Source organism: Rhinolophus hipposideros, assembly GCF_964194185.1.
Source record: "Rhinolophus hipposideros genome assembly, chromosome: 20".
NCBI classification, from domain to species: Eukaryota; Metazoa; Chordata; class Mammalia; order Chiroptera; family Rhinolophidae; genus Rhinolophus; species Rhinolophus hipposideros.
The window spans coordinates 3125332-3152021 of NC_138066.1; the positions used below are offsets into that span (position 1 = coordinate 3125332).

Sequence of the window (26690 nt, forward strand, 5' to 3'; positions counted from 1 at the left end):
CCTTGAAAGAGCCATCAGACTTTGGTAGGGAGCAGAAGTACTTTACACACACTTCATTTCATCATAGACATGTACTCAAGGATCAAGATTTAGTAAAACTAATTTTTATTGCTTTATTAAAGACATTCTTAAGTGAAACTGGCTTTTTTTAAATTGCAAATGCTTGGAGCTAATACTATACTGAGTACTTAGCACAGCAGTGTCCTACCATGACTCATGCTAAGGCACCAGCAATTCTCACTCAGAACTGCTTTGACAACATCGATGCAAATGTCAGTACAGTAGAAAATAATGTATTAAGATTGTATGAAAATACTTTTGACTTCATGGAACCCTCAAAGAGCTCTGTGGACTCTGAGAACACTGAAACTTCCTTGTTCAGGAATTTTCAGTAATCTTATACTTCCTAGTCTTTAATATTTATCCCATGGAATCTTTCTCTCTGAGAAAATGTTTTGTAATATGCCAAATCAACACATTCAACATGGTCAAGAGCACTCCAAATAAAGTTTTCAATCCAAACTTCAAAATGCTTCTATTTTTCAAATCCAGTGTACAGTCATCCAAAGTACTGAATTTCCACTACTACTAACAGAAATTTTACTCCTTGAGCAATAAATAGTCAACTTGCGCCAAGAAACTAGCTATCTTTTACAGGTAAATGAAATAAATAAAACTACAAGATACAAAAAAGTTTCAAAACCTATTCTTTCAAGCTCAACAAACTGTAAGTGAAAAACAGTAAGTAAAAGATTCACCACTCCTGATATACTCACTTTCTGTTTATGCTGCTGCAAAAGGTTGTCAAGATTGTGTCGCCTTTTATAGTTAAAATAGAAGTTTTTACATTGAGCTTCACTTTTAGTTCCCACCATTTTGGCAATCGCTGCCCAGTTACGACCATGTTCTACTAGACCTATATTTTAAAAATAGACCAAATGTTAACTGAACAGTAACCTGATAAAGAAAACAAGAGAATACAATCAACTTAATCACTATATTAATAAACATCAACACTAAAAATGAGTTTCCAATTATTTATTGATGTACTTCAATATTTACTGAAATATGTATTGACACAAAACTCTTTAACAGTTCTATTTTTCCACCCAAATTTAAAACATGCTCATTAAGGAAAGGGCTCAACCTTATCTTTATGTATCTCCTAGAGGGCTGGGACAACATTGGACACATAGTAACAGCTCAAACACTTGTTACCTCAGTGAATAAGTACTTCTAAATCTTTGGAAATAGTATAACAACATAAAGTTAATAAGGTAATCAAATATAAATGATTAACATAAAGTAAAAATATACATAAGACTCAGCATGACTTAGTCAATTCACAGTCAATGAATGACCTCAAAAAAATTAACCAGCTTTAAAAAACCTGCTATACTAATACGATGCGTAACAGAAAACTATCCCCTCTGACACTTTTTAAATCAAATACATATACGCAAGCATGCTCACACAGCCACACACAAATACATGTGTGCAAGGAATATGGATATATAAATGTATATATGAGGTATGATCAAAAAATATGGTGAATGTTTAAATTTTTTAAAAAAAATTATTACAGTGAAAGACACATTACCATTAATCCCCCTTGCTTTAACACACTTATCCCTTCGTTATTGCCACTTTCTAAAGCAGTTCTGGAAGTCCTCTTTCATTAGTGTCTTTAGTTGCGCTGCCATGGCTGCCTCGATGTCCTGAAACCATTCAAAATGTTTACCTTTCATGTCATTTTGACTTTGGGGAAGAGCCAGAAGTCGTACGGTGCCAGATCCAGTGAATAAGGTGGATGTGGACATACCGTGATGTTTTTATTTGACAGGAATTGCTGTACCAGAGCAATGTGTGACAAAGCCTTTCTGTTGTAATAAAAAACTATGGTAAATGCTGCTGCTGAGTGCCATCCACCGGAAAAGCAGGGATCTTCATTACGCGAAGCAGTGAGCCAAACCTTAGTTAACAGTGTGTGACAAGTTTCAACTTGTTTGGTGCAGTCAATCAGGTGTGAGCTACGGTTGAGAGAAGGTGTGTTTAAAAGTGTGCTGTAATCATTCTTCATCATGACAATGCTCTGTGTCGCACACCGCTTCTGGTAAACAGCAATTTCTGTCAACTAGAAACATTACAGTGTGTCTTCATCCACCTTATTCACCAGATCTGGCAGCATGCCACTTCCGGCTCTTCCCCAAAGTCAAAATGATCAGGATATCAAGGTAGCCACAACAGCGCAATTAAAGACACTCATGAAAGAGGACTTTCAGAACTGCTTCAGAAAGCAGCAAGAACGATGATGGGATAAGTGTGTTTAAAGCGATGGGGAATATTTTGAGGAGGATTAATAGCAATGTGTCTTACTATAATAAATATTTTTAATTTAAACATTCACTGTATTTTTTTATCACACCTTGTATGTCTACCTGGAAAAAGCTCACTATATGAGATAGCTAATATCTACTTACTTCACCATGACATTTGGATGATCAAATGTGAATAAATGTGAATCTTTTTAAAACTTATACATGTAATCATGAGAAGTCATAGATTTTTTAATCATGGCAAACTTCAAATAAAAGACAATACTTTAGGCCGCTGTATTTTTGGTAAAGTTGGTTTATATGAATCTTAAATGTATCGCTCATTACCTGATAAATAGAAAGTAAATCTGAAATATGTCACTAAAAGGTCAAGCTATTTATAATAATCTCTCTAGAACTACAAAGTAAATACTTAACTCCCACAAGAGTTGACTAATCTTTCTCAAAATTATTTTATTTAAAAAATAAACTATTCTTTATTTATAAACAAATTATTTATCCTACTAGAATTTTTAGTTCAATTTTACACTACATTAATAAGCAACAACAGAAAAATACAAGATCCACTCCTCATGTTTCCAAATAAGATCAAGGTCACCTAGCTATCAAAGTGGCAGAGAAAGGATTCAAACTCTTGTCTGTCTCGCTACAAAGTTCATGCTCTCCCCTCTGAATCACAGTGCAATTTCCTAGTAGTTTATAATCAAATGCCTTACCAAATGAAAACTGGGAGAGTATTTACCATTCTATTAAACGCAACTTGTAAATAATAGAAACATAGACTTTTAATATCAAAATACCTTCCAAAACAAGTCTAATAGCATTTAATAACAACTATTCTGAAAAAGTGAAAACAGCTTGCTGTTGCTCTCTAATAAAATGACATTCAAAATAAACTGTAGAGAAAATCTTAATCCCTCAAAAGTGGGCCTCTTAAACAAGGCACACCTGGGGTACCTTATAAGGTACCACACTGTCAAAAAACAAACAAGTAAACAAACAAAAAAAACTCTTTAAGTTTACTTCTAAAGTCTACTTATTATTGTGGAAGAACGTGTTTTTTTTAATTAAAAAAAATTAGCTCTATCTCACTCATGAATAATAACCCTAAAAACAAAAAAAAACCCTGCACTACAGGTAACCCCCGTATAACAAGGCACTTCCACAACACGCATTTCACTCTAACATGTTCGAGAATTGGGGAAGACCCTCGTACAACATGGCATCCTAAGACACGGTTTCGCTCTAACACAGTTTGAGAATTAGAGAAATCCCCAAACAACACGGAGCGTAATAAGAGCTTTTAAGAGCAAAAGATATCTCATTTGAAATTTTTCATTCGAGCGTGGATGTTGTATCAGATTTGACTGCATTATTTTAAAATTTATCAGAATTTTAAATCCATTTTGTTCGTGGAGTATTAAGTTCAGAGGATGACGATAACTTGTCAAAAAGAAAACACCCTCGGATAATGGTGCTTAGTAGTAATTGTTAGGCCATATTTAACAGTGATGACAAAGAAAACATTATTTAACACATATTAATATGTTATACTTTTGGTGAAAATTGCTTTAATAAAGATATTTCTCTTAATTACAAAAATATAATAGTACATTTTTAAAATTTTTGAAAACTAATGCCCTTTTTTGTATTAGTTCCTTGTTTCATATAACACAGATTCACATAACAGCATTTTTTAGGAACCTAACAACCGTGTTATACGGGGGTTACCTGTACTATCAGTTACCTTTTTTAGCAACTTCCATTTCTTCTTCTGTCCATCGAGAGGTTTCTACAGGCTCTGTAGAAACTAAAATAAAGAGAGAGAACTCAATAAGGCAGAGAAATACTAAATTAAATCTTTCATTCACAGATTATAATGCATAAACCATCTAATCTGTAACCTACTTATCTGGCATAAGCCTGTTTAAAGAATTTGGTAAAAGAAACTATAGAAATAGGATGGTATCAGCCTCTTCCCTCATCAAACTAGAGGAGAAAATTCAACATCAGTGTTATGTTTCTTAATGTTCTTTAAAGTTCCATCCATATCTACATGTTTGAACACTGTTAGTTTATTTTCTCAGAAGTCCCCCCTCACTCAGTGCCTTCCCACTAATTAGAGTTCATCCTATTTCTCCTGAAGTGTCAGAGGAAGAACCAGCACTCCACCTTCCAGCCCAGGCACAGTTCTCTCCTGTTATCTGAACCTCCATGCCTTCCTAACACTTGGAGGCTCTTATGCTCATCTTCAGTAGATCATCAACACTTTCTCTTTTATTTTAGAAAGAAAATTGAGACTATCAGGCCTGAAATGAGCTCCTGCTATATTCCCCTTCTCAATTAATAGTATTACCATCTGCCCAGTCACTCAAATTATTAACAGGATCCTCAGACTAATTTTTGAATCCTTCCTGCCATTTACCACTCACATCCAATGATGTGTGTCAATTCTAATCTCCTGAATCGATCCCCTCCTTGGCTCGGACACTGTAGGTATAATGATGCCCTTCTAGCTGGTCCCTCTTCCTCCACCCATTATTGTTCTAACCTGATCTCCACAACTGTCACCAGAATTATCTTTCTAAACACCGATCTAACGAAAGCACTCCTCTTTCAAAACTTTTGTAAGCTCCCCATTTTGTAAGCAAAGTAGGATATAGTTCATACAAGGTACAGCATGATCTGCCCCCATCTGCCTGTCTAGTTATTTCCCTCACAGCAATTCTTGCCATTCCCAGAACTTGTATTTTCTTTCATATTCAATGTTAGAGTAAAACTGGTACTGCTAAACCACGAATGGCGACACTCATCATTAATATAATCCCTTTATAAACTGAAAAAATACTTAGTAAGAGAGAAAAATGCTTGGACTCTTAGACCCAACATTCCCTTGTCTAAGAATTTATTCCCATAACACATAATTCAACAGAAAGAAAATGCTATGTAAATAAAGATTTTTTTTTTTTAAACTATAGTGCTATCTGTATTAGTTTAAAGGGTGTGGAGGAGATAGCCTAATCATTCAGCAATAGGGAATGGTTACAGGAAATTGTGCCTCAGAGAACAACACAATGCCAACATTTCACAGCCATCTAAAAGTAAAAATGGAGATCACTTAGAAACTAGAAAATATTCATGATTTATGCCAAGTTAAAACGTAAGAAAACAAAGTAGCATGTACACTAGGATGATAAATAAAAAAACAGCTGTATTAGGGTAGCAAGACTGGGGCTATTATTCTTTTTCAAAAAAATTTCGTATTAAAGTTTAAGAAATGTCAAGGCCAGACTTTCAGATTATTTCTAAGCTGCCAAAATCAGAGGTCCCTCCTGCCCTACCCTAGCACTGAAACAGACAGCATCCCAAACACAACTGTGGCCTGTTCACTCCAATCTGTGCACTCACCGGGTTCAGGCGGGGGTGGCAGAGGTGGGGGGGGCTCCTCCGTGGCCGCTGCAGCTGCAGCACTGGCCGCTGCAGCTTCACTTGTCATGGACCTGGTGATCCGGCCCTTTCTGCGACCCTGACTATTGGCGGTCTTTCGACCCCGGGGGATGACCTGCTCCCTCTCCTCAATTTCTTCAGCTGTACCTTCTGTCTTGTCCTTTTCCTTGGTATTTTCTCTGGAAATAAAGCAAATGAAAATTTTGTGAGATGTAAAAGATACACATATGAAAGACAGTAGCTTTGAAAATTCTTTAAATAGAAATTAAATAAAACTACCCAATCCCCCAGTTACTAAAATAAAATTTATAAAATATTCTGTCATGCCCCAATTTTGAGTAGCTTTGACTCAAAGTAAGACATTTCACAAAGGACTGTTTTATTTTTATTTGTCAATGGACTTGAAATTAAACACATTTCAAATCACCTGACTTGGATACAAGAACACTCTCTGAGGAAGAAACAAATGGCAGCGGAATACCCCCTACACCTGCAATCCAGAGGCAGTGGGGTACACCAAAAGGCAGGAGTCCTGGATTTCTGGCCTTTGCTCCAAGTTTTCTCCTCTGTGAAATGAAGAAACTGAAACAGATGCTCTCCATGAGACATGCCCTTTCTGTGGTAATAATCTACAATAGTGTTTTATTAAAGCAGGTTCAGTATTTTCGACCACCTCCAATACAATTATGTGCAAATGGCATTATGGCCTAGTGGTTAGAAAAATGGCCTCTGGAACCAGGCTGCCTGGGTTGCTACCAGACAGAGCTCTATGATTTACTAGCCATGTGATGACTTTAAACAAGTACCCTTACCTCCAAGAACCTCAGTTTTTCTCATCTGTAAAATAAGGTTGATAATAATAGCACATTTCACAGGGCTATTGTGAGAATTAAAGAAGGTAGTTTACATATGATGCTCATAACAGTGCCTGGAACATAGTAAGCACCATAGGTGTTTGCTACTATTAAGGCTAAACCTCCTTCAGGCTATAAAGTGCTTATCAGACACTTAAGAAAAACTCAATAAATGGTCCTTATTATTAATAGCAACAGCACAATACTACAATTATAATAATACAGGAAAACCATTCTCTGTACTTCTTATCTCGCAGGGTTGTTATATTTAAAAGCAAGGTGCTTAATGCACAATTTTGCAAAAACAAATAGATGGTAATATTCAAAGACTCAACTATTCTTGCTTAAGTGAAGGTGATTTTTTTTAACCTACTTCATGTAAAGACCTATTATGGTTTACCAAGTTAATTTTTTCCCCAAAATAGAAAAAATGCTTCAAGAATAATTATTTCCCCTGCAGTTCTAAATTATCCTTGAACTTACCATGTAGCTTTCTCCCTTCACTTCTTTATTCCCTTACCAATCTGGCTACTACTACAGCTTCTTATTAGAGGTTTTGTCAAAAGACACTATTGACTTAACTGCAAAATGAAATGACCTCTTCTCGATTCTTGTTGTATTATCCTTTCTGCTGCAACTGACACTGTGGATAATTCTCAACTTAGCTTTTAGGATTTCACTTTCCTAATATCCCTACTGCTATTCTGGCTCTCCTGGGTTTTGCTTTTTTCCCCTCATCCTTTAATATAGGGATTTCCCAAGGCTCACTCTGGTCTAAAAGCTTTGTGAGGTTACCCATTCGCATCCACTCTACTACACGCATACCCCATCTCCTAAATCTCCTAAGATCCAGACTTATCTTCCCAATTGCCTGCTGAAATAATCACCTGGATTTCCCATCAATATCAAAAACATCCTCATCCTCACCACCGTTTCTTGCTCCATCTCACTCTCTAATCATTTGTTAAGAGTACCGACTAGGTTCAGAATCACTCAGGTTTATAGATGTAACATTTTTAACTCTTTCCTTTTTTCTTTACTTCCTGTATGTACTCTAATGCCAAATTTTGGTTATTTCATATCAGTATTATTTCTTCCACTAACTCACCATCTCTATTTCTATTACCACTGTACTTATTCAGTGCCTTAGCACCCTAATCCCAGTCTTTTATAACAGTCTCCTGACTCATATATCCCTAATCCATCTATTCTACACTGCAAATGGATCAGTATTCTAGCAGAACAACTTTGGTGATAAACCATTCCATCCATTCTAACCCCTACCTATTCCCAAACAGACCCACACAGCCTTCTGAATGAAATCTACTGTTTTAGCTTTCATTAAGACTTTATCTAATCTAACCCTAATCTATTTTCCACATTTCTCCTTCAGGCACTCTATGTTCCAGTCTAATGAGACCATTATCTGCCATTTCTCAAAGCAGCATATCTATTCATGATGTTTCCTTTATTCTATCCACATTAACCACTATCTCCTGCATAAATTCCTGCAAATTATCCAGAAAAAAAGTAAACCTCAACTGTTTCTCAATCTTCCAATATACTTTACTGGTTCTGCTCGATTCTTCCAGGCTTTTTTCTTTTCCTTAAATAGTACTTGTATCTTGCCTAATTTTCCCCTATTAGATCATAAACTACCTTGGAACAGTGGATATCTTATGTATTTTTGCGTCTTCCATAAGATCTATCTCATTTATCATTAAATAAATTAAGAGATTTTAAGAAAACAGTAAAATGAAGATATGGTAGTTTCATATGAGCAGAACCACTGACCATGTGGGAATATAAATATTATACCTGAACAGCTAAAAACAATAATTTATTAAATAGGTATCTTCCTACCCAAAACAATATACAGATTTAATGCAATCTAATCTCCATCAAAATCCCAATGGCATTTTTAAAAAAGAAATAGAACAAAAAATTCCCCAGATTTGTATGGAACCACAACACACCCCAACAGTCAAAGCAATCCTAAAAAAAAAAAAAAGGTTGGAGGTATCACACACTCCCTGACATCATTATATACTACAAAGCAACAATATTCCAAACAGCATGGTATTGGAAGAAAAACAGACACACAGACCAATAGAATAGAACTGAGAACCCAGAAATAAACCCACATATATATCGGCAGATAATTTTCGACCAGGAGACAAAAACATACAATGGAGAAAAGAAAGCCTCTTCAATAAATGGTCCTGGGAAAACTGGAAAGCCACGTGCAAAAGGATGAAACTAGACTGCTATCTGTCACCATGTACCAAAATTAACTCAAAATGAATCTAAGACCTGAAACAATAAATTGCATAGAAGAAAGCATTGGATACTAAATTTAAGGAACTTGGGTTCAGAGAGGAATTTATGAATTTGACCTCAAAGACAAGAGAAGAAAAAGCAAAAATAAATGAATGGGACTATATCAAACTAGAAAGCTTTTGTACAACAAAAGAAACCATCAACAAAACAAAGGGGAAACCAACCAAATGGGAGAATATATTATACTTGCAAACAGCAACTTTGATAAGGGGCTAATATTCAAAATATATAAAGAACTTACACAATTCAACAACAAAAAAACAATCCAATTAAAAAATTGACAGAAAACCTGAACAGTCACTTTTCCCAAGAAGACACACAAATGGCCAACAGATATATAAAAAAACAAATGCTCAACTTCACACTATTAGGGAAAAGCAAATCAAAACGACAATGAGATACCATCTCACACCTGTTAGAATGGCTGGTATCAACAAGAAAAGTAATAATAAGTGTTGGAGAGGTTGTAGAGAAAAAGGAACCCTAAAACACTGCTGGAGGGAATGTAGATTGGTACAGCCACTACGGGAAACAGTATGGAGGTTCCTCAAAAAATTAAGAATAGAATTACCATATGACCTAGCAATCCTTCTTCTGGGTATCTACCCAAAAAATCCGAAAACATTTATTCATAAAGAATAATGCTCCAATGTTCATTACAGCATTATTCATGGTGGCCAAGACATGGAAACAACCAGTGTCCTTCGATAGACGATTGGATAAAAAAGATGTGGTATACATACCGCATTTCTCAGAAAATAAGACCAGGTCTTATATTAATTTTTGTTTCAAAAGACACATTAGAGCTTATGTTCAGGAGATGTCATCCTGAAAAATCATGCTAGGACTTATTTTCTGGTTAGGTTTTATTTTCAGGGAAACATGGTATATACAATGGATTATTACTCAACCATAAGAAATAATGAAATAAATACTGCCATTTGCAACAACATGGATGGCTCTTGAGATTATCAAGCTAAGAGAAATAAGTCAGACAGGAAAAGTTGAGAATCATATGACTTCATTCATATATGGGATGTAAAACTGAAAGCAACAAATGAACAAGGCAAACAAAAAATCATAGACAGACAACAGTTTAGTGGTTGTAAGAGGTTAAGAATGGAGTGGAGGGTAGCAGAAGAGGGTAAAGGGCGGGGGTCAAATATATGATGATGGAAGGAGAACTGACTCTGGGTGGTGAGCACACAATGCAATATACAGATGATGTACTATAGAAATATACACTTGAAACCTATATAATTTTACTAACCAATGTCACCCCAATAAGTTTAATAAAGATTTTTAAAAATTGTCAATACGAAAAAAATAGAAATCTTACTAAAGTAGACTATTGGAATGGCATGAGTATCCAACGCTCTAAAAAAAAGATGTCCAATGATTAAGTCTGTTTTAGTTGCCAGATAAACCTTCAGTATTTCTAAGAGGATTATAGAAATGATGCAATAAATATTAAAAAGGAACAAACTACTGAGACATGCATTATGTATGGATCTCAAAGCCATTATCCTAAGTAAAAGAAGCTACACACAGAAGATTACCTACTGTATAATTTGATTTATATAAAATTCTAGAACAGGCAAAACAGATTAGCAGTTGCCAAAAGCCAGAAATTGGGGGGGTGGAAAGTACTGCAAAGGAGTGGATGGGAACTTTTTAGGGTGATGGAAACATTCTACATCACGGCTGTGGCAATTGTTACAGCAGTGCATACACTTGTCAAAATGCATCAAAATATACTCTTGAAATAGGTGAATTTTATTCTATGTAAATAATGCATCAATAACGCTAATCTTTGGGGGGAAAACAACCAATCCAGTTGCTAAGCCCCCTCACCCCAACCCCCACATCACCTGCCACAATATGTACACAAAGATATCAACAGTAGCTGTCTCTGAGTGGCAGAATCACAAGTCAATTTTCCTTATATTTTGGTCTCTTTTACTGATTTTCCATAATGAGCAAGAATTATTTTTCTTTTTACAAGAAAACAGCAACAACATCGACAAACAAACCAAGAACTATTTTATATGATAAATAAAATTTTAAAAGCTGGAATATAAGGTATTATATAAATGAAAACCATTTATCAACATTTTTACACACTATCTTAGGTACAAAATTTAAGATTCTGACGTATCTTCCAAACCAAAGATTAAATTATATGTGATATATCTCAGTGATAAGTGTATATTATTGTAGCCTAACCCTTCTGAAAAGTAATATATCATGTCTGGCAAATAAGTCCATTAAGCTAAAAGTTATATTTACTGAAATACTCCATTCCTAATGATGTCAAAGCATACATCCCATTCTTTTATCTAAAATCTTGTACCTTCAATAGATTCAGTTTCATAAATAATGTTTTAAATAAAAACTAAGGGTAACACTGAACTATTTAACTCTAATTATTTAACTTACTTAGAGTCCTCCTTTTCATCTTTTTCTTCTTCATCTTTTTTTTCCTCTTCTTTTTTTTCTGTTTTTTCTGCTTTATCTTCTTCTTTTTCTTCTACTTTTTCTTCTTGTGAGGGTCGGGCAATTTGCTGCTAGAATGAACCATCATTTGTAAAATTCAAAGGTAAAAGAAACAGCTCCTCAAATTGTGATGAAGAATTTTAATAAATATCTATGCAAAAAAACTAATACATGATTAACTTATTAATCATTTACAATGTAATTAGGGGTCAGGTATTAAAAAATAGTCTAATGCTCATTATTATATTCTATACATATATATTGCTTTAAAGGTCACACATATACAAGCACACACAAACACTCATAGTGTTCAGACCCATAAGAGGTAAAAATGTTAAAATTCCACTTAGATATATGAAATCTGAAGTTGGTTCTCTCTTTTTGTAACTTCCACATCTAGTCTGTCACTCAAGTATTTCAACTCTACCTTAAAATATGATAACCTATAATTAATTTACCAAACCATCCCCGCCATATTAGCTATTTACTATGTTCTCAATTTTTTTCATTATTATACTACATCATACTACAAGAAACATCTTTATGCTTTTATTCTTTTGGGGGAGCATTCGTTTAATGGAACAGTAGACAACTGAGGTCATTATCAAGGCTGAAGTATTTGGAAAAATACTAAGGATATAATAAAGTGAAAAGAAGTAAAGCACAAATAATTCTAATGTGTTAACTATAACTAATTGTAAATATTTATATAAACAAAGATTGAAAGAGAATAAGATTACGGACCCTTTTATCTTTGATGTCTCATTTGCTAAAATTGTGACTCTAAAAGAAAAAAGTAAAATTAAGTTTGTGTTGAGTGCTATCTTTGTTTAATTCAGAAATCAAGACTATCTAAACTAATTAGGGTTGAACTCCAACTCATCATCACAGCACACAGCCTATGTTCTACATGTACCTCTTTTCAATTCCCCTACTTTCCTACATTATTTGCTACTTCGGACTCATCTAACACATCCAGCATTTTCATGCTTTTGTCTGGAATATCCTTTCTACCCCTCTTTGCCTAGTAAACTCCTACATACCCACTTGAGATTCAGTTCAAAATGCTACATTTCCTGTGCGGCTTTCCTGTCTCCCTACCTTTCTACCTGCACGTCCATGTATGCCTGCAACACTTGTCAAAGGGTGATGTATTTGCTGGTGATCAGGGACTGCCTGGCTCACTGTGTTATAATCTCGTAAAAGACAAGGACCCAATTTTAATCGCTTTGGTATCCTCAGTTCCTAAGGAGAACATCTGGACCATGGACGTGTCTTGTGTGTTGATACATCAAAAAACAAATTCCTTTATTCTGGTTATTTGAAAAGTTTTTACCCTCCTACCTCAATTGTTCATTCTGACCCCGGCTAACGCCAGTCTTGCCTCTTAGTAACTGCCTGTCCTCTTACCTGTTCCTTTCACTAAACAACCTTAAGTACTCATTTATTCAAAGTAAAATTCTCCTTAATTCTTAATAGCGTCTAAAAGTCTTTTACCTACTCACCAAAACTAAAATTTGACTTTTTTCTTAAAAGAAAAAGGCCTTATTGGCCACTCCACAAGAGGTCCCACACAACATTATGCCTTCTTCGAACCATGGTGGAAAGAAGAATCTGTATTCCACCTGCTCCCTACTGAGACTTCTAGAGCCCTGTAAACTTTGATATTTAAAAAATACTTTCTGGGGTAGCCGGGTAGCTCAGTTGATTAGAGCGTGGTGCTGGTAACACCAAGGTTGCCGGTTTGATCCCCACATGGGCCACTGTGAGCTGCGCCCTCCTTAAAGAGAAAAGAAACAAAAAACAAAAAAACTTCCCTTTTCAAATTTCACAAAATCTACCTACGATGCCTTTCTTCCTCGTTTAGTGTTACAGACTGACTTCTCCAATACTCCCAAGAACACAGAAATGATTTTATCACATGGCTCATTATGCCTTGCCGTTATCTTTCAGATCTCAAAACGCATGTTAATGGCTTTGATCCCCTTATTCTACGAAAATGGCGCAGTCCATCAAGAAGAACTATATCTACTATTCCACTTTGACTCCTTGCTAAACTTTCAATACCTGATTCCCTCATCCGCTTTATGTGACTTTCCCCATTTCTCACACTGGTTACCTGCCAGTTTCCTTTTCTTCTAAGTATTTATTATTACGAGAGAAATTCAGAAATCAGGAAGATTTTTCAAATGGATACTGTCTAACCACAACAAAGTCTTCTTTACAATGGGGAACGCTCTCTAATTGACTCCTTAGCACACCACAGTGGTCACAAGATCTATTTCAAATGCTAATAACCTCACTCCCACCATGAATATTAGCGTCCATCTGTCATTCTGAACCAAAACGATGGCATACCACCAAAAGGCGGGATCATTTTGTAAGTTAGATAAATGTCTAACCACTATGCTGTACACTAAAAATTGAATGGCTACTGTTACTGAAAAATTTTTTTTTAAAAGATGGCATACCAACAATAAACTCTGCCCTGTCTAGGAATTGGGCTGTGTAACCACAAAATGGTTTATAGCCCTAAGAAATGATGGGGAGGTGTCAACTCAGCAGAAGGTAAGTAAAGAGGTTCACTGTTTCCCTAGACTTGGATGATACATGTAATCTTATTTCCCTAATACTTTTCTCCTAATGCCAAACAGCGTTTTGAAGAAAGTAAGCAATTCTACACCTCCCCTACAGCCTGAAATCCAGCCAACAGCTGACTTCACTCCCCTTTCTCAGTTGGGGACTGAGAAGCAACTGTAGCACCTGCTTCAACCAGTCAATGGGGAAAAGAGCAGAATGCCTTCTGAAACACAGCTCCCAGTTCTACACAGGGTTTGGAAACAATCCAAAGAAATTGATAGTGTTGCTGGATAGTCTGTAGAAGTGTTTGATATCACCAAAGCACAGTCTCTTACACTCCATCCAGGTGGCACCCACACTGACTAGGCAGCTGGGAGTGGACAGGCCAGAGAGTGTGCAAGCACTTACCTGTGGGTGATATGCACCAAGACCCATTCTAATGACTGCCACTGACAATAAAGAGAATAAGGAATAACCTCTGGTTTTAACAAGAAGTGGATGGAACTGCTTTTGATTCAGACAAATCTGTAAAAAGAACTGCCAATCCCCACGTTCCAGACTGGAGGTTACAGGTTACGTCCCCCAACCCTTTTAGTGGTCTGCCTAAACCAGAAACCTCTAGTTTAAAAAGGAAACTCTTCAAAAGGTCCCCTAATAAACAAAGACATTACCAATGCTTCTTATTCAGATTTCTCCCTCCCTAAGCCCAACATTATATTCCATTAAAAAGTTTCATTCTGTTAGGGAGATTTTCATAACATGAAATATTTCCGTCAAATAACAAGCTATTCACTACGAATACAAGAGCACATTATTTAAAAAAATGAAAATTCAAATGAAAAAAGTGAAAGTTATGTGTATTTCATAATGATTAATGAAGAATAGAATCAATTATAGCAGGACCCTATAGGAAGATCAAATAATAGTTTATGCTGAGATTTACTACTTTTGTATCTAACTGAATATCTAAAATTCATATATATGCTACTTGTTTGTTAAAACACTCAAGTCTTTAGAAAACAGATAAATTCCCACTCAGCAGACAATGAAATTGTCAAAAAACAAAAAGACTACATTTTAGAACAAGCAGTTACTGTTAACTACAAGTGTAGAAGAGGCAGAAAGAAGTACTACTTCAGCCACTGAATGTTTTTCTTTAAAAATTACTTCAGGCAGTAAATAGAAAATATGCCTATCTTATCAAAATATATTAACAACTAAAGCCTTTAAACCAACTGAATTTGAGACTACTTTCCTAGAGCAAAAGCTGCCAATCACCGAAAAAGACCATCGTGAAGGCAATAAAGGTAATAGCTTGCTATCATTTACTGAACACTCTGTGTGCTTGACACTGCACTCGAGGGGTTCTACACACACAACTAGTTCTCATGTTAACCCAGCAAGTTCAGTATTACTGTTCCCACTCTCAAAGATGTGGAAACTCACCAAGTAAAGGGACACATCTAGGGTTACATTACAAAGAGGCAGAACATTTTTCAGTTTAAGCTCTTTCCATTATATCCAATTTTTTAACATGTCTAAAACATTCTTTCTAACTACTGTCTAGTTAACAGTTTAGTCAGTAACTCTTCCAACTTCAAAAATTACTCCATTTATGTAATGAATATATGCTTTCTGAAAACCTTTGGGGAATAAAAATATGCTGGCATAAACAAATTGAAAAACCTGGAAGAAATGGATAAATTCCTAGCAACATACAATTTTCCAAGACTGAATCAAGAAGAAAGAGAAAATCTAAACAGTAAGCAAAAACTCCCCCCTAAAAAGAAGTCCTGGACCACACGGTTGCACAGGTGAATTTTACCTGTGCAACATTCAAACATTCAAGAAAGAATTATCACTATTCTTCTCAAACAATTCCAAAAAATTTAAGAGGAAAGGCTGCCAAAATCATTTTATGAGGTTAGCCTTACCCTGACTCCAAAACCATACAGAGACATTACAAAAAAAAAAAAAAAAAAAAAAAAAACACAAAATTATAGGCCAATATCCCTGATGAACATAGATTCAAAAATCCTCAACAAAATATTAACAAACCAAATTCAACAATATATTAAAAGGATCATGCACCATGAAAAAGTGGGATTTATTCCTGTGATGCAAGGTTGGTTCGATACCCGCAAATTAATTAACATGATACACCACATAAACAAAACGAAGGATAAACATCATATGAGCATATCAATAGACACAGAAAAAGCATTTAACAAAATCTAACATCTAGCTACGATAAAAAAAAAAATCAACAAAGTGGGAGTAGAGGAAACATACCTCAATATAAAAAAGGCCATATATGGTAAACCCACAGCTAACATCATACTCAATGGTGAAAAGCTAAAAGTGTTTTCCTTAAGATCAGGAACAAGTCAAGAATATCTACTTTCACCACTTCTATTCAACATAGAACTGGAAGTCCTAGCCACAGAAATCAGACAAGAAGAAGAAATAAAAGGTATCCAAATTGGAAAGAAAAACGTAAAACGGTCATTATTTGCACATGACATGACACTGTATATAGAAAACCCTAAGATTCACCAAAAAACTACTAGAACTAATAAATTCAGTAAATTAACACAATACAAAATTAATATTCAGAAATCAGCTGCATTTTTATACACCAATAATAAACTATCAGAAAGAGAAATTAAGAAAGCAATCCCATTTACAATTGCATCAAAAAAATAACAAAATACCTAGGAATAAATTTAACAAAGGAGGTAAAAAAAAACCTGTACTCAGAAAAATGTAAGAAATTGAAGACGATACAGATAAATGGGAGCATATATCCTGATCATGGATAGGAAGACTTAACATCGTTAAAATGTCCATACGACACAAAGCAATCTACAGATTCAGTACAATCCCTATCAAAATACCAATGGCATTTTTCACAGAACTAGAACAAGTAATCCTAAAATTTATAGCGAACCCCCTCCAAAAAAAAAAAGAAAGAAAAATCAAATAGCCAAAGCAATCTCGAGAAAGAAGAACAAAGCTGGAAGTATCATGCTACCTGATACCAAATTATACTTCAAGGCTATAGTCATCAAAACAGCATAGTACTGGCATAAAAACAGACATATTGATCAATAGAACAAAACAGAGAGCCCAGAAAAAACCCACACCTATATGGTCAATTAATCTATGATAAAGGAAGCAAGAATATACAATGGGTTAAAGACAATCTCCTCAATAAATGATGTTGGCAAAAACTAGACAGACAGATGCAAAAAAAATGAAACTAGACCACTTTCTTATACCATATACAAGATTAACTCAAAATGGATTAAAGACTTAAATGTAAGACCCAAAACCATAAAACTCCTAGAAAAAAAAAATAGGAAGTAAACTCGTTCACATTGTTTTTAGTAATATTTTTTTCTGCTCTAACTCCTCAGTCAAGGGGAGCAAAAGAAAATATAAACAAATGGGACTACCTTAAACTAAAAAGTTTTTGCACAGCAAAGGAAACCATCAACAAAACGAAAAGACAACCTACTGAATGGGAGACAATATTTGCCAATGATACATCTGATAAGGTGTTAATAATCAAAATATATACAGGAGTCTTACAACTTAACACCAAAACAACAAACAATCCGATTAAAAAATGGGCAGAGGACCTGAATGGACACTTCTCAAGAGGACGACAGATGGCCAATAAACATTTGAAAAGATGCTGAATGTAACTAATCATCAGAGAAATGCAAATTAACACCACAAAGAGATATCGCTTCACACCTGTCAGAATGGCAATCATCAATAAATCAACAAACAAGTATTGGAGAGCATGTGAAAAAAAGGGAACCCTCATGCACTGTTCGTAGGATTGTAAACTGGTTCAGCCACTGGAAAACCGTATGGAGGTTCCGCAAAAAACTAAAATTAGAACTACCATATGACCCAGCAATCCCACTCCTGGGTATTTATCTGAAGAAATCCAAAACACTATTTCAAAAAGATATATGCATCCCTATGTTCACTGCAGCATTATTTACAACAGTCAAGATATGGAACCAACTTAAGAGTAGTCCATCAATAGACAATTGGATAAAGAAGATGTGGTACCAATAAACAATGCAATTACTACTGGACCATAAAAAAGAATGAAGTCTTAACATTTGCAACAATATGGATAGACAAAGAGTATTATGCTAAGTGAAATAAGTCAGACAGAGAGGCAAATACAACATGATTTTACTTTATATGTGGAATCTAAAGAACAAAATAAATGAATAAACAACAGAAAGAGACTCACAGATAGAGAGAACAAACTGATGGTTGCCAGATGGGAGGGGAGTTAGGGGGCTGAGTGAAAAAGATGAAGGAATTAAGAAGTACAAATTGGTAGTTACAAAATAGTCACGGGGCTGTAAAGTACAGCATAGGGAATATAGTCAATAATGTTGCAGTATGTATGTATGGTACCGAGCAGGTACTGGACTTACCAGGGGGATCACTTCGTAAGTTATACAAATGTCTAACAACTATGCTGTACACCTGAAACTAATATAATATTGAATGTCAACTGTAATTAAAACAATTTTTTAAATTAAAAAATATATATTAAGTAAATAAGACCAAAAGACAAACAAATACGCTAGCAAATTTAAAGAGGGACATGTTGTTACCATGAAGGAAGAGGACAAATTCTTGTGAAATGAAGAATATAGTTTCTAAACTGACTTGCTTCAATTATTGTAGGTCGCTAGCAGGTACCATAATAATTCCATCTGCATAGATTGATTAAATGAAAGTTTATGCTGGAAAGAAATATTTACTTCTAATGAAATGTTACATACAGAATCAAATTACTACTTGGCATGTTATTTATAATTCTAGACCCCAAATAGTAACACTGAAGAGTGACTTTTGACTTCCAATCTTTGATACGTATTCACAGCTTCACCTAAAATTTATAAAGAACCACACTCATTCTCATCATGGATGATAGATAATAAGTTGAACTGCAAAAATGGTTTGGGCAATATCTGACAGAAATTTTGAGAGAAAAGTTAAAACTTCTGTCAACAATAATCTCTGAACACATTTCTAACAAAAATATGATTGTCTCATTTCTCTATGATTCTAAGATTAAAATTCATTTTCAGAGAACGCAGGTTCCCTATGGCAACAACAGGTTAAAAAATCAAAGCTCACAAACTTGGAATCTCTCAGTCAACAGCATACTATACATTCACCTACCAAATAAAAATTGCTTCCTATGGGTAAGAGGTTTGGAGCGGGGGATGGGAGAGGCAATCAAACACTGAAAGAATCAAGCATACATTTCAGCAGAATTCTACAGTCTTGAAATAAATTTCTCCTCATCACTCTGGGATTACCTGACATAATTCCTACTGATTCAAATTTGCTTGGCTAATAGAACAATAAAGTGATTTTTAAATTATTTGGATCTCTATGTCCACCAGTGTAAAATCAAGACACACAAATTTAAAAATTCTCAACTTGTAACTAGATTTTTTTAAAAGTGTTTCTGAACTTTGGCCTACACAGCAAATTCTATTATTTCCAACTAAATCTTTTCCCTAAACTCCAGACTTATATATCTAACTACCCCCTTTACATCTCCACTTGGATGTCTACTAGGTAGTTGAAATTTAGCATGTCCCGATTTTCCCCCCAAATCTGCTCCACCTTCAGTCATGCCTATCACAGAAAATGGCATCTCCACCAGCCAAAACTTGGGTTATCTTTCATAACTGTTTTTATGGCATCCCTCATAATCAATCATCAGCAAAACCTGTTGGCCTTACCTTCAAATATATACCCAGAAATTGACCAGTGTTCCTCACCTCCCCCAATACAGCTTAGTCCAAGCCACTGGGATTATTAAAACAACCTCCTAACCAGTCTCCCTGCTTCTTCCCTTGCCTTCCTTACAATCTAATCTCAATAGAGCAGCCAGAACGATCCTGTCACAACTAAAATCTGATATTACTCTTCTGCTCAAAACTCCAATGGCTTCTCCTCTCTAATTTAGAGCCAATTTGGTATTGGTTCTAATATCATTCCCTTCTATATTAAACTAACACCACCTAATTTCTGAAAAACTGTCCATCTATTTTGACACAAATGACATGAAGTACACAGCAATTAAGAAACAGAGGTAAGATTATTTTGGTCTGAGATGGTGGTGTAAGCCCATTATTCAATCCTCTCCTTTCACAATTCCCAGTAAAAAAACCACAAAAATATAAAACTAGAGAGAAAATCTTCAAGGTAGTAACCTAAAAGCTAATGTAGGCAGGATTAGATTGTTGGAAATGCTGACCAAATCAAAACTGAACCTACCTGGGAGCAAGAATTCCTAAGGTTCAGGTCAAAGTGAAAATGTCAGTTCTGCAAATGCATTCTGGGATGTGCTAAGGGTGCTAGCACAGAGACAAGAATGTACAGAAGAAAACACTAATATGGCTGAAATTTAACAAGTGTACACGGAGGAGTGAAATAGTGCCCAACTTTACTTCTGCACAGCAAAAGAAACTATTGACAAAATAATGAGGCAACCAACTGAATGGGAGAAGATTTTCGCAAACAGTTCCTCTGATAAGGGGCTAATATCCAAAATATACAAGGAACTCATGAAACTCAACAACAAAAAAACAAACAACCCAATTGAAAAATGGACAGAGGACCTGAAGAGACATTTCTCCAAAGAGGACATACAAATGGCAAATAGACATATGAAAAAATGCTCAACATCGCTAATCATCAGAGAAATGCAAATGAAAACCACAATGAGATATCACCTCACCCCAGTCAGAATGGCTTTCATCAACAAAACAAATAGTAACAAGTGTTGGACAGGCTGTGGAGGAAAAGGAACTCTCATACACTGTTGGTGGGAATGCAGACTGGTGCAGCCGCTATGGAAGGCAGTGTGGAGGTTCCTCAAGAAATTACGAATAGAATTACCATATGACCCAGCAATCGCTCTCCTGGGTATCTACCCCAAAAATATAAAAGCATTTCTCTATAGAGACACGTGTACGCCAATGTTCATTGCAGCTTTGTTTACGGTGGCCAAGACATGGAAACAACCAAAATGTCCTTCGATAGATGAATGGATAAAGAAGTTGTGGTACATATACACAATGGAATACTATTCGGCGTTAAGGAAAGATGATATAGGAGCATTTGTGACAACATGGATGGATCTCGAGAGAATAATGCTAAGTGAAATAAGTCAGACAGAAAAAGCAGAGAACCCTATGATTTCACTGATATGTGGTATATAGACCAAAAAGAACAAGACAAACAAATGAGAAACAAAAACTCATAGACACAGACAATAATTTAGTGGTTACCAGAGGGTAAGGGGGTGGGGGGTGGGTGATGAGGGTAAAGGGGATCAAATATGGTGATGGAAGGAGAACTGACTCTGGGTGGTGAACACACAATGGGATTTATAGACGATGTAATACAGAATTGTACACCTGAAATCTATGTAAACTTACTAACAATTGTCACCCCAATAAAAAATAAAATAAAATAAAAAATTTAAAAAAAAATTAAACAGTAGGGAGCCGGGCCGGCCCGGTGGCTCAAGCGGTTAGAGCTCCATGCTCCTAAGTCCGAAGGCTGACAGTTCAATTCCCACATGGGCCAGTGGGCTCTCAACCACAAGGTTGCCAGTTCAATTCCTCGAGTCCCGCAAGGGATGGTGGGCAGAGACCCCTGCAACTAGCAACGGCAATCAGGAGCTGAGCTGCGCCCTCCACGACTAAGATTGAAAGGACAACAACTTGACTTGGAAAAAAGTCCTGGAAGTACACACTGTTCCCCAATAAAGTTCTGTTCCCCTTCCCCAATAAAAAAAATCTTAAAAAAAAAAAATTAAATAGTAGCACATACAATTTCTAAAATTAAAAGTTATAAATACTACCTTGTAATTAGGAATAAAGCGGTTGTTAAAAAATTGGTAGCTGAAACTTGTTTAAAACATAGATGGGTTCTAGCACCTGTGGCTAAAGAACCGTGGTTCCACTTCATGGAAAGCAGGGGGCTCCTTTAGTGGAAGTATTCCAACTCACTGCCAACATTCCATTTGCTGCCCTTCAGGTCATAAATTCTTTCCAGAGCTCTATAATCATCCACCCTTTTGTCCTTCAGTATTCGTCCCATCAGTACACAAGCATGCTCATTTCCTCCCTTCTGCTCCGCATCAGCTCTACCACCTATTTCTGTCCCCTTTATAAGCAAATCTTACTAACAAGGCTACACTTGTACAACAGCCACTTCCTCCCTCACCTTCTGTACCCCCTTCAGTTTACTATCATTTTATTTCTGGCCCTCTCACCAATTCACTGAAAACGGCTGTCAAGGCCATCTCAGCTGACTCAACCTCCAGAAGCATTTTACACAGCTGACTCAAAATACTCCCTATACTTTTGACCATGCAATACTATTTCTGAAGAACATGTAATCACATCTTGTGAGGTGGTAGTGCTCTGTAGAAACAATGACCCAGAAAACACAAAAAGTTATGGCTACAAAAAATGAGAGAACTGTGTCAAATAACCTGTATCTGGTGACCAGGGTTACCAAGGGAAGAGAGGGTGGCTGTCCGGAGAAACCAGAACATATTTAGGAATGCAATGAACCCTCAGCAGCTGTTCGAGTTCACACACACAATCCCATACTGCGAGATGGATCTCTCAGTGTAGAGAGCAAAAGGGGACTGCATCACCCCAGCAGCCTCACTGGAAAAGCACATGAGCTGCAACAGCTGCTGAGTATTTATTTTGGGGAAACAGTTTTTAAAGTACTGAGTTGCAAATGTGAAAACATATACTGCACTGTATTAAAAACTGTCTTTCTAGGTCAAGTGCTTTTTAAAACTTAAACTATCTAAATTCCCAAAATGAAGTCAATCTGAAACAAAATCACATCCCAGGTATTCCAATGAACAATCCTCTACTCTGGCTACCATGCTATATTTCTCTTCCTTACTCTCTTGTCCCCTCCTCAGACAAAAGGACTGGTAAAGATAGTATACTAAATAAATTCTAAAGGGTCTCATATTTAATTACATTATTACTGTTAACACTGACATGATTTCAACAACATGGAAGTATAAAACTTTTCTCATTAATTTTATCAGACTAGAAATTTAAAATATTCAAAATAAAAGATATAACATATTACATATATTAACTTCAAAATAATCGTAATATGTTCATAATATCCTTATTAATTTAATAGAAACACCAATCCCCAAAGTACACATTATTAAGTACAAAGCTCCTGTTATAACAATTTCATATTTATATTTCCACCAACCCTTAAATACCTTCTACACAGTAATGAAACATACCTGGTTTCTTCCTCTGCGTTTTCCATAATTCCTTCTTACTAGGGCTTTATAATTCTCATTTTTCTTGGTTAAGTAGTAATATAAAACACAATCAGGAACACTCTATAAGAAAAAAAAATAGTTTTGAGGATCCAACTAAAAATTTTTTAAAAATCAAATGATACTTTCAAGGAAAACATTTTGTAGTCTCACAAAGCGTAAATTAAGGAGAAATATACATGGCTAGCATTTTAAATCATATCTAGGCTCTACAAATACTATATACACGGGGTCTGACAATTAAGTTCGCGAACTTATTGCAACAACGTTGCTAACCTTTTTTGGTATCAGAGGGATTATTCATTATGAATTTGCACCAACTGGACAAGCAGTTAACAAAGTTTGCTGTTTGGAAGTGCTGAAAAGGCTGCATGAAAAAGTTAGATGACCTGACTTTTTGCCAACAATTCATGGATCTTGCATCACAACAATGCACCAGCTCACACGCTCACACGGCACTGTCGTCTGTGAGGGAGTTTTTAGTCAGTAAACAAATCACTGTATTGGAATACCCTCCCTAATCACCTGATCTGGCCCCCAATGTTTTCTTTCTTTACCCAAAAATAAAGGAAACATTGAAAGGAAGATATTTTGATGACATTCAGGATATCAAGGGTAATACGACGACAGCTCTGATGGCCATTCCAGAAAGAGTTCCAAAATTGCTTTGAAAGGTAGACTAGGCACTGGCATCGGTGCATAGGTTTCCAAGGGGAATACTTCGAAGGTGACCATGGTGATATTCAGCAATGAGGTATGTGGTACTTTTACTAGTAGGATGAGTTCGCGAACTTAATTGTCTGACCTCATATATTATGTCTACTATGTTAATGGGCAATTACAGTTGTCTTAATCCAAATTACGTAAAAAATACCAAAAACTATCAGAAACATTCAAACACTTTCTTATTAACCAGTAACTAAATTCCCTTTCTTACGGCATATATGTGAACAATCAAAATGTCTCTTTAAATATTTTGCTCAAAAACACTACATTCAATCCACTGTGAAAAAATTCTGGGATAATAAGGACCTTGATATTTCAACTAGAAATTTAATGAGGTTCAAAAAGCATGGTATTCTATGTGTTTTTAGGGAAATACAATATCAGGTCATTTTTCACTAAACATGAAAATTAGTCTGTATTCTGTGCTTAGGATTTGAGATCATATAATTATAAATATCACTATAGTAGAATCTCTTCTATAGTAAGCCCTTTGCAAAAATCAGTTCTATTTAACTACTTTTGGGTACTGAGCACAAACCTTTCAAAGTAGCAACCACCACAAACCTATACACACTCCCAATGTGAACCATTTCTTACCTTCCTTTCCAAATAGGATGCAATTAGTCCAAAGTTTTTTGGATGCTGGATAAACCTGCGTCAAAACAAAACAAAACACACACACACACACACACATTTTAACAACTCAAAAAGGGGGGAGGGAAACCTGGGGAATAGAAATATTACGTACAGACTAATTCCCAGTGATACCTAGCTGCCAATCTCAGGAACAACTGTAAAATCACTGGAGTCTTAAAGGGCACCAATTCCTAGGCACCATCCACCCACCAGGAACTGACTGAATTGGTCTATGTTAGAGCATAGAAGCCAATACTTTTAAAAAGCAACCCCAGATGATTCAGACACCACCCAAGTTTGGGTACCACTCTTAACGTGACTCCATAACCCCAGATCTTATCTCTTACCTATATTTCCACCTATATACTTATGGAAAGATAATGTCAAATCTATATTCTCTACTTTCCAGAGTACCCATTCAAATGCCAAAATGGGACCAAGTTTTTGGAAACATAGTTGTTTACAAGTAAATGCCAAATACTTTTTCCTAATGTAACATATGTAAGCTTTTAATAGATAATAATTTAAAATTTAAATTACTTGTCCTTAAAGATCTCCTTCTCATGGTCAGTCCACACGTTCATAAACTGCCTATCTTTATAAACCTTCATAGGGTCCTCCATAAGCCCGTTCATGTTAATAAACTTGACCCGTCTTTGTTCTGCATCAAACATCATAGGTGGGATCACAGAGAGCTGCCGCATTTGTTTCTCATTATTCTGCAAAAACAAAGAAATACAATTTACATAAAATAAAATTTAAAGAGGGCCATAAACCACCTGTGTTAATATACATTAAAAAAACACATAATGTAGTTTAATGACAATAGTAACATATAGTATAACATCTAACATATAATCACTCATATAGCTAATAAATATCCATTCAATGCTTATAGAGGCAGAGAGTATACGTATTGGTTTTTTTATAATCTAATATCATAATTAGAGAAGAGTTCTTTATTTAAACAAAGCTGATATTTCAGATAATGGAATTTTTGACCTAGAAGACACAAATTAATGTCAAGTTCACTGAAGTAATGACCTTAAGAAGCATTTTAATTATATTTAGTATCATTGTCAAGTCTTACCATCATTTCACAGAACAAATCTTAACATCATTTTAGAAAATAAGTAAGAAAAAATAAGCAAACAGGCACCAAAATCTTAAGACCACTGATTTTAAATTAACTAAACTCATAAGTATTAAATATTTCTTACTAATCTTACATAATCTTTCCACTGAAAATTTAAGACTATTATCCTTATAATTTCAACTGAAACTGTTACATCTTTACAATTTATTTTTCCCAAAGTTTAATTCATTAAATTAATAAGCGCAAACCTCCATGAAAAAACACCAAAATTACAATTATTGCTGCCAATACAAGGCTAGGTTTTTCCCTAAAACTTCTCCTCAGATACGTGGTTATTGCCTCACAAGTCCATACAACATCTATAATTTTATGGGGTACTCGCAATCAATTTGAATACCAAAGTACTATTGGAGCAGACACATTATTAGCTTGAAATCACCTCAACTGATACTAGTTCTGGATACTTAGAATCAGTCAAAAATCAAGCTAAGAAAATTAACACAGATTTAATCATCATTGCACGGATTATGGCCACAAATTTTGAAATATAGCAATGTAATCATTGTCTTTACTCATTATTTAAGGGACTACTTTGTCCAAATAAGCAATACCTCCAGAATTTAGAGATGAGGCTTTAAAAAGCCATGTTATAAAAATCAAAACTTGCGAAACACCTCCAATCTCACTCCATGCTCCTTCACTCCCCCTCCAAATAAAAACTTAAAAATAAAAACTTGCAAAACTCAATAGATAAATGGCTTTAGACCAATTTTAAGAGA

At 35.4% G+C, this 26690-nt stretch overlaps 1 protein-coding gene across 20 annotated transcripts in view; it reads right to left on the bottom strand.

Annotated features, from left to right (window-relative positions):
* Window positions 1–26690, bottom strand: part of NCOR1 (nuclear receptor corepressor 1) — a gene marked incomplete at its 3' end in the record, with an annotated part of 150091 nt that overhangs the window by 69762 nt on the left and 53639 nt on the right. For 13 of the 20 annotated variants that reach the window (XM_081027569.1, XM_081027582.1, XM_081027588.1 and 10 more), the window contains 7 exons: window positions 25356–25534; window positions 24777–24831; window positions 23415–23516; window positions 11417–11544; window positions 5745–5962; window positions 4084–4146; window positions 777–916 (listed from right to left, as the gene is read on the bottom strand). In XM_081027569.1, the coding sequence (XP_080883695.1) occupies window positions 777–916; window positions 4084–4146; window positions 5745–5962; window positions 11417–11544; window positions 23415–23516; window positions 24777–24831; window positions 25356–25534 (885 nt within the window). The remainder of the gene's footprint in view (window positions 1–776; window positions 917–4083; window positions 4147–5744; window positions 5963–11416; window positions 11545–23414; window positions 23517–24776; window positions 24832–25355; window positions 25535–26690) is intronic. The other 7 variants (XM_081027572.1, XM_081027576.1, XM_081027574.1 and 4 more) reach the window with 1 other exon arrangement.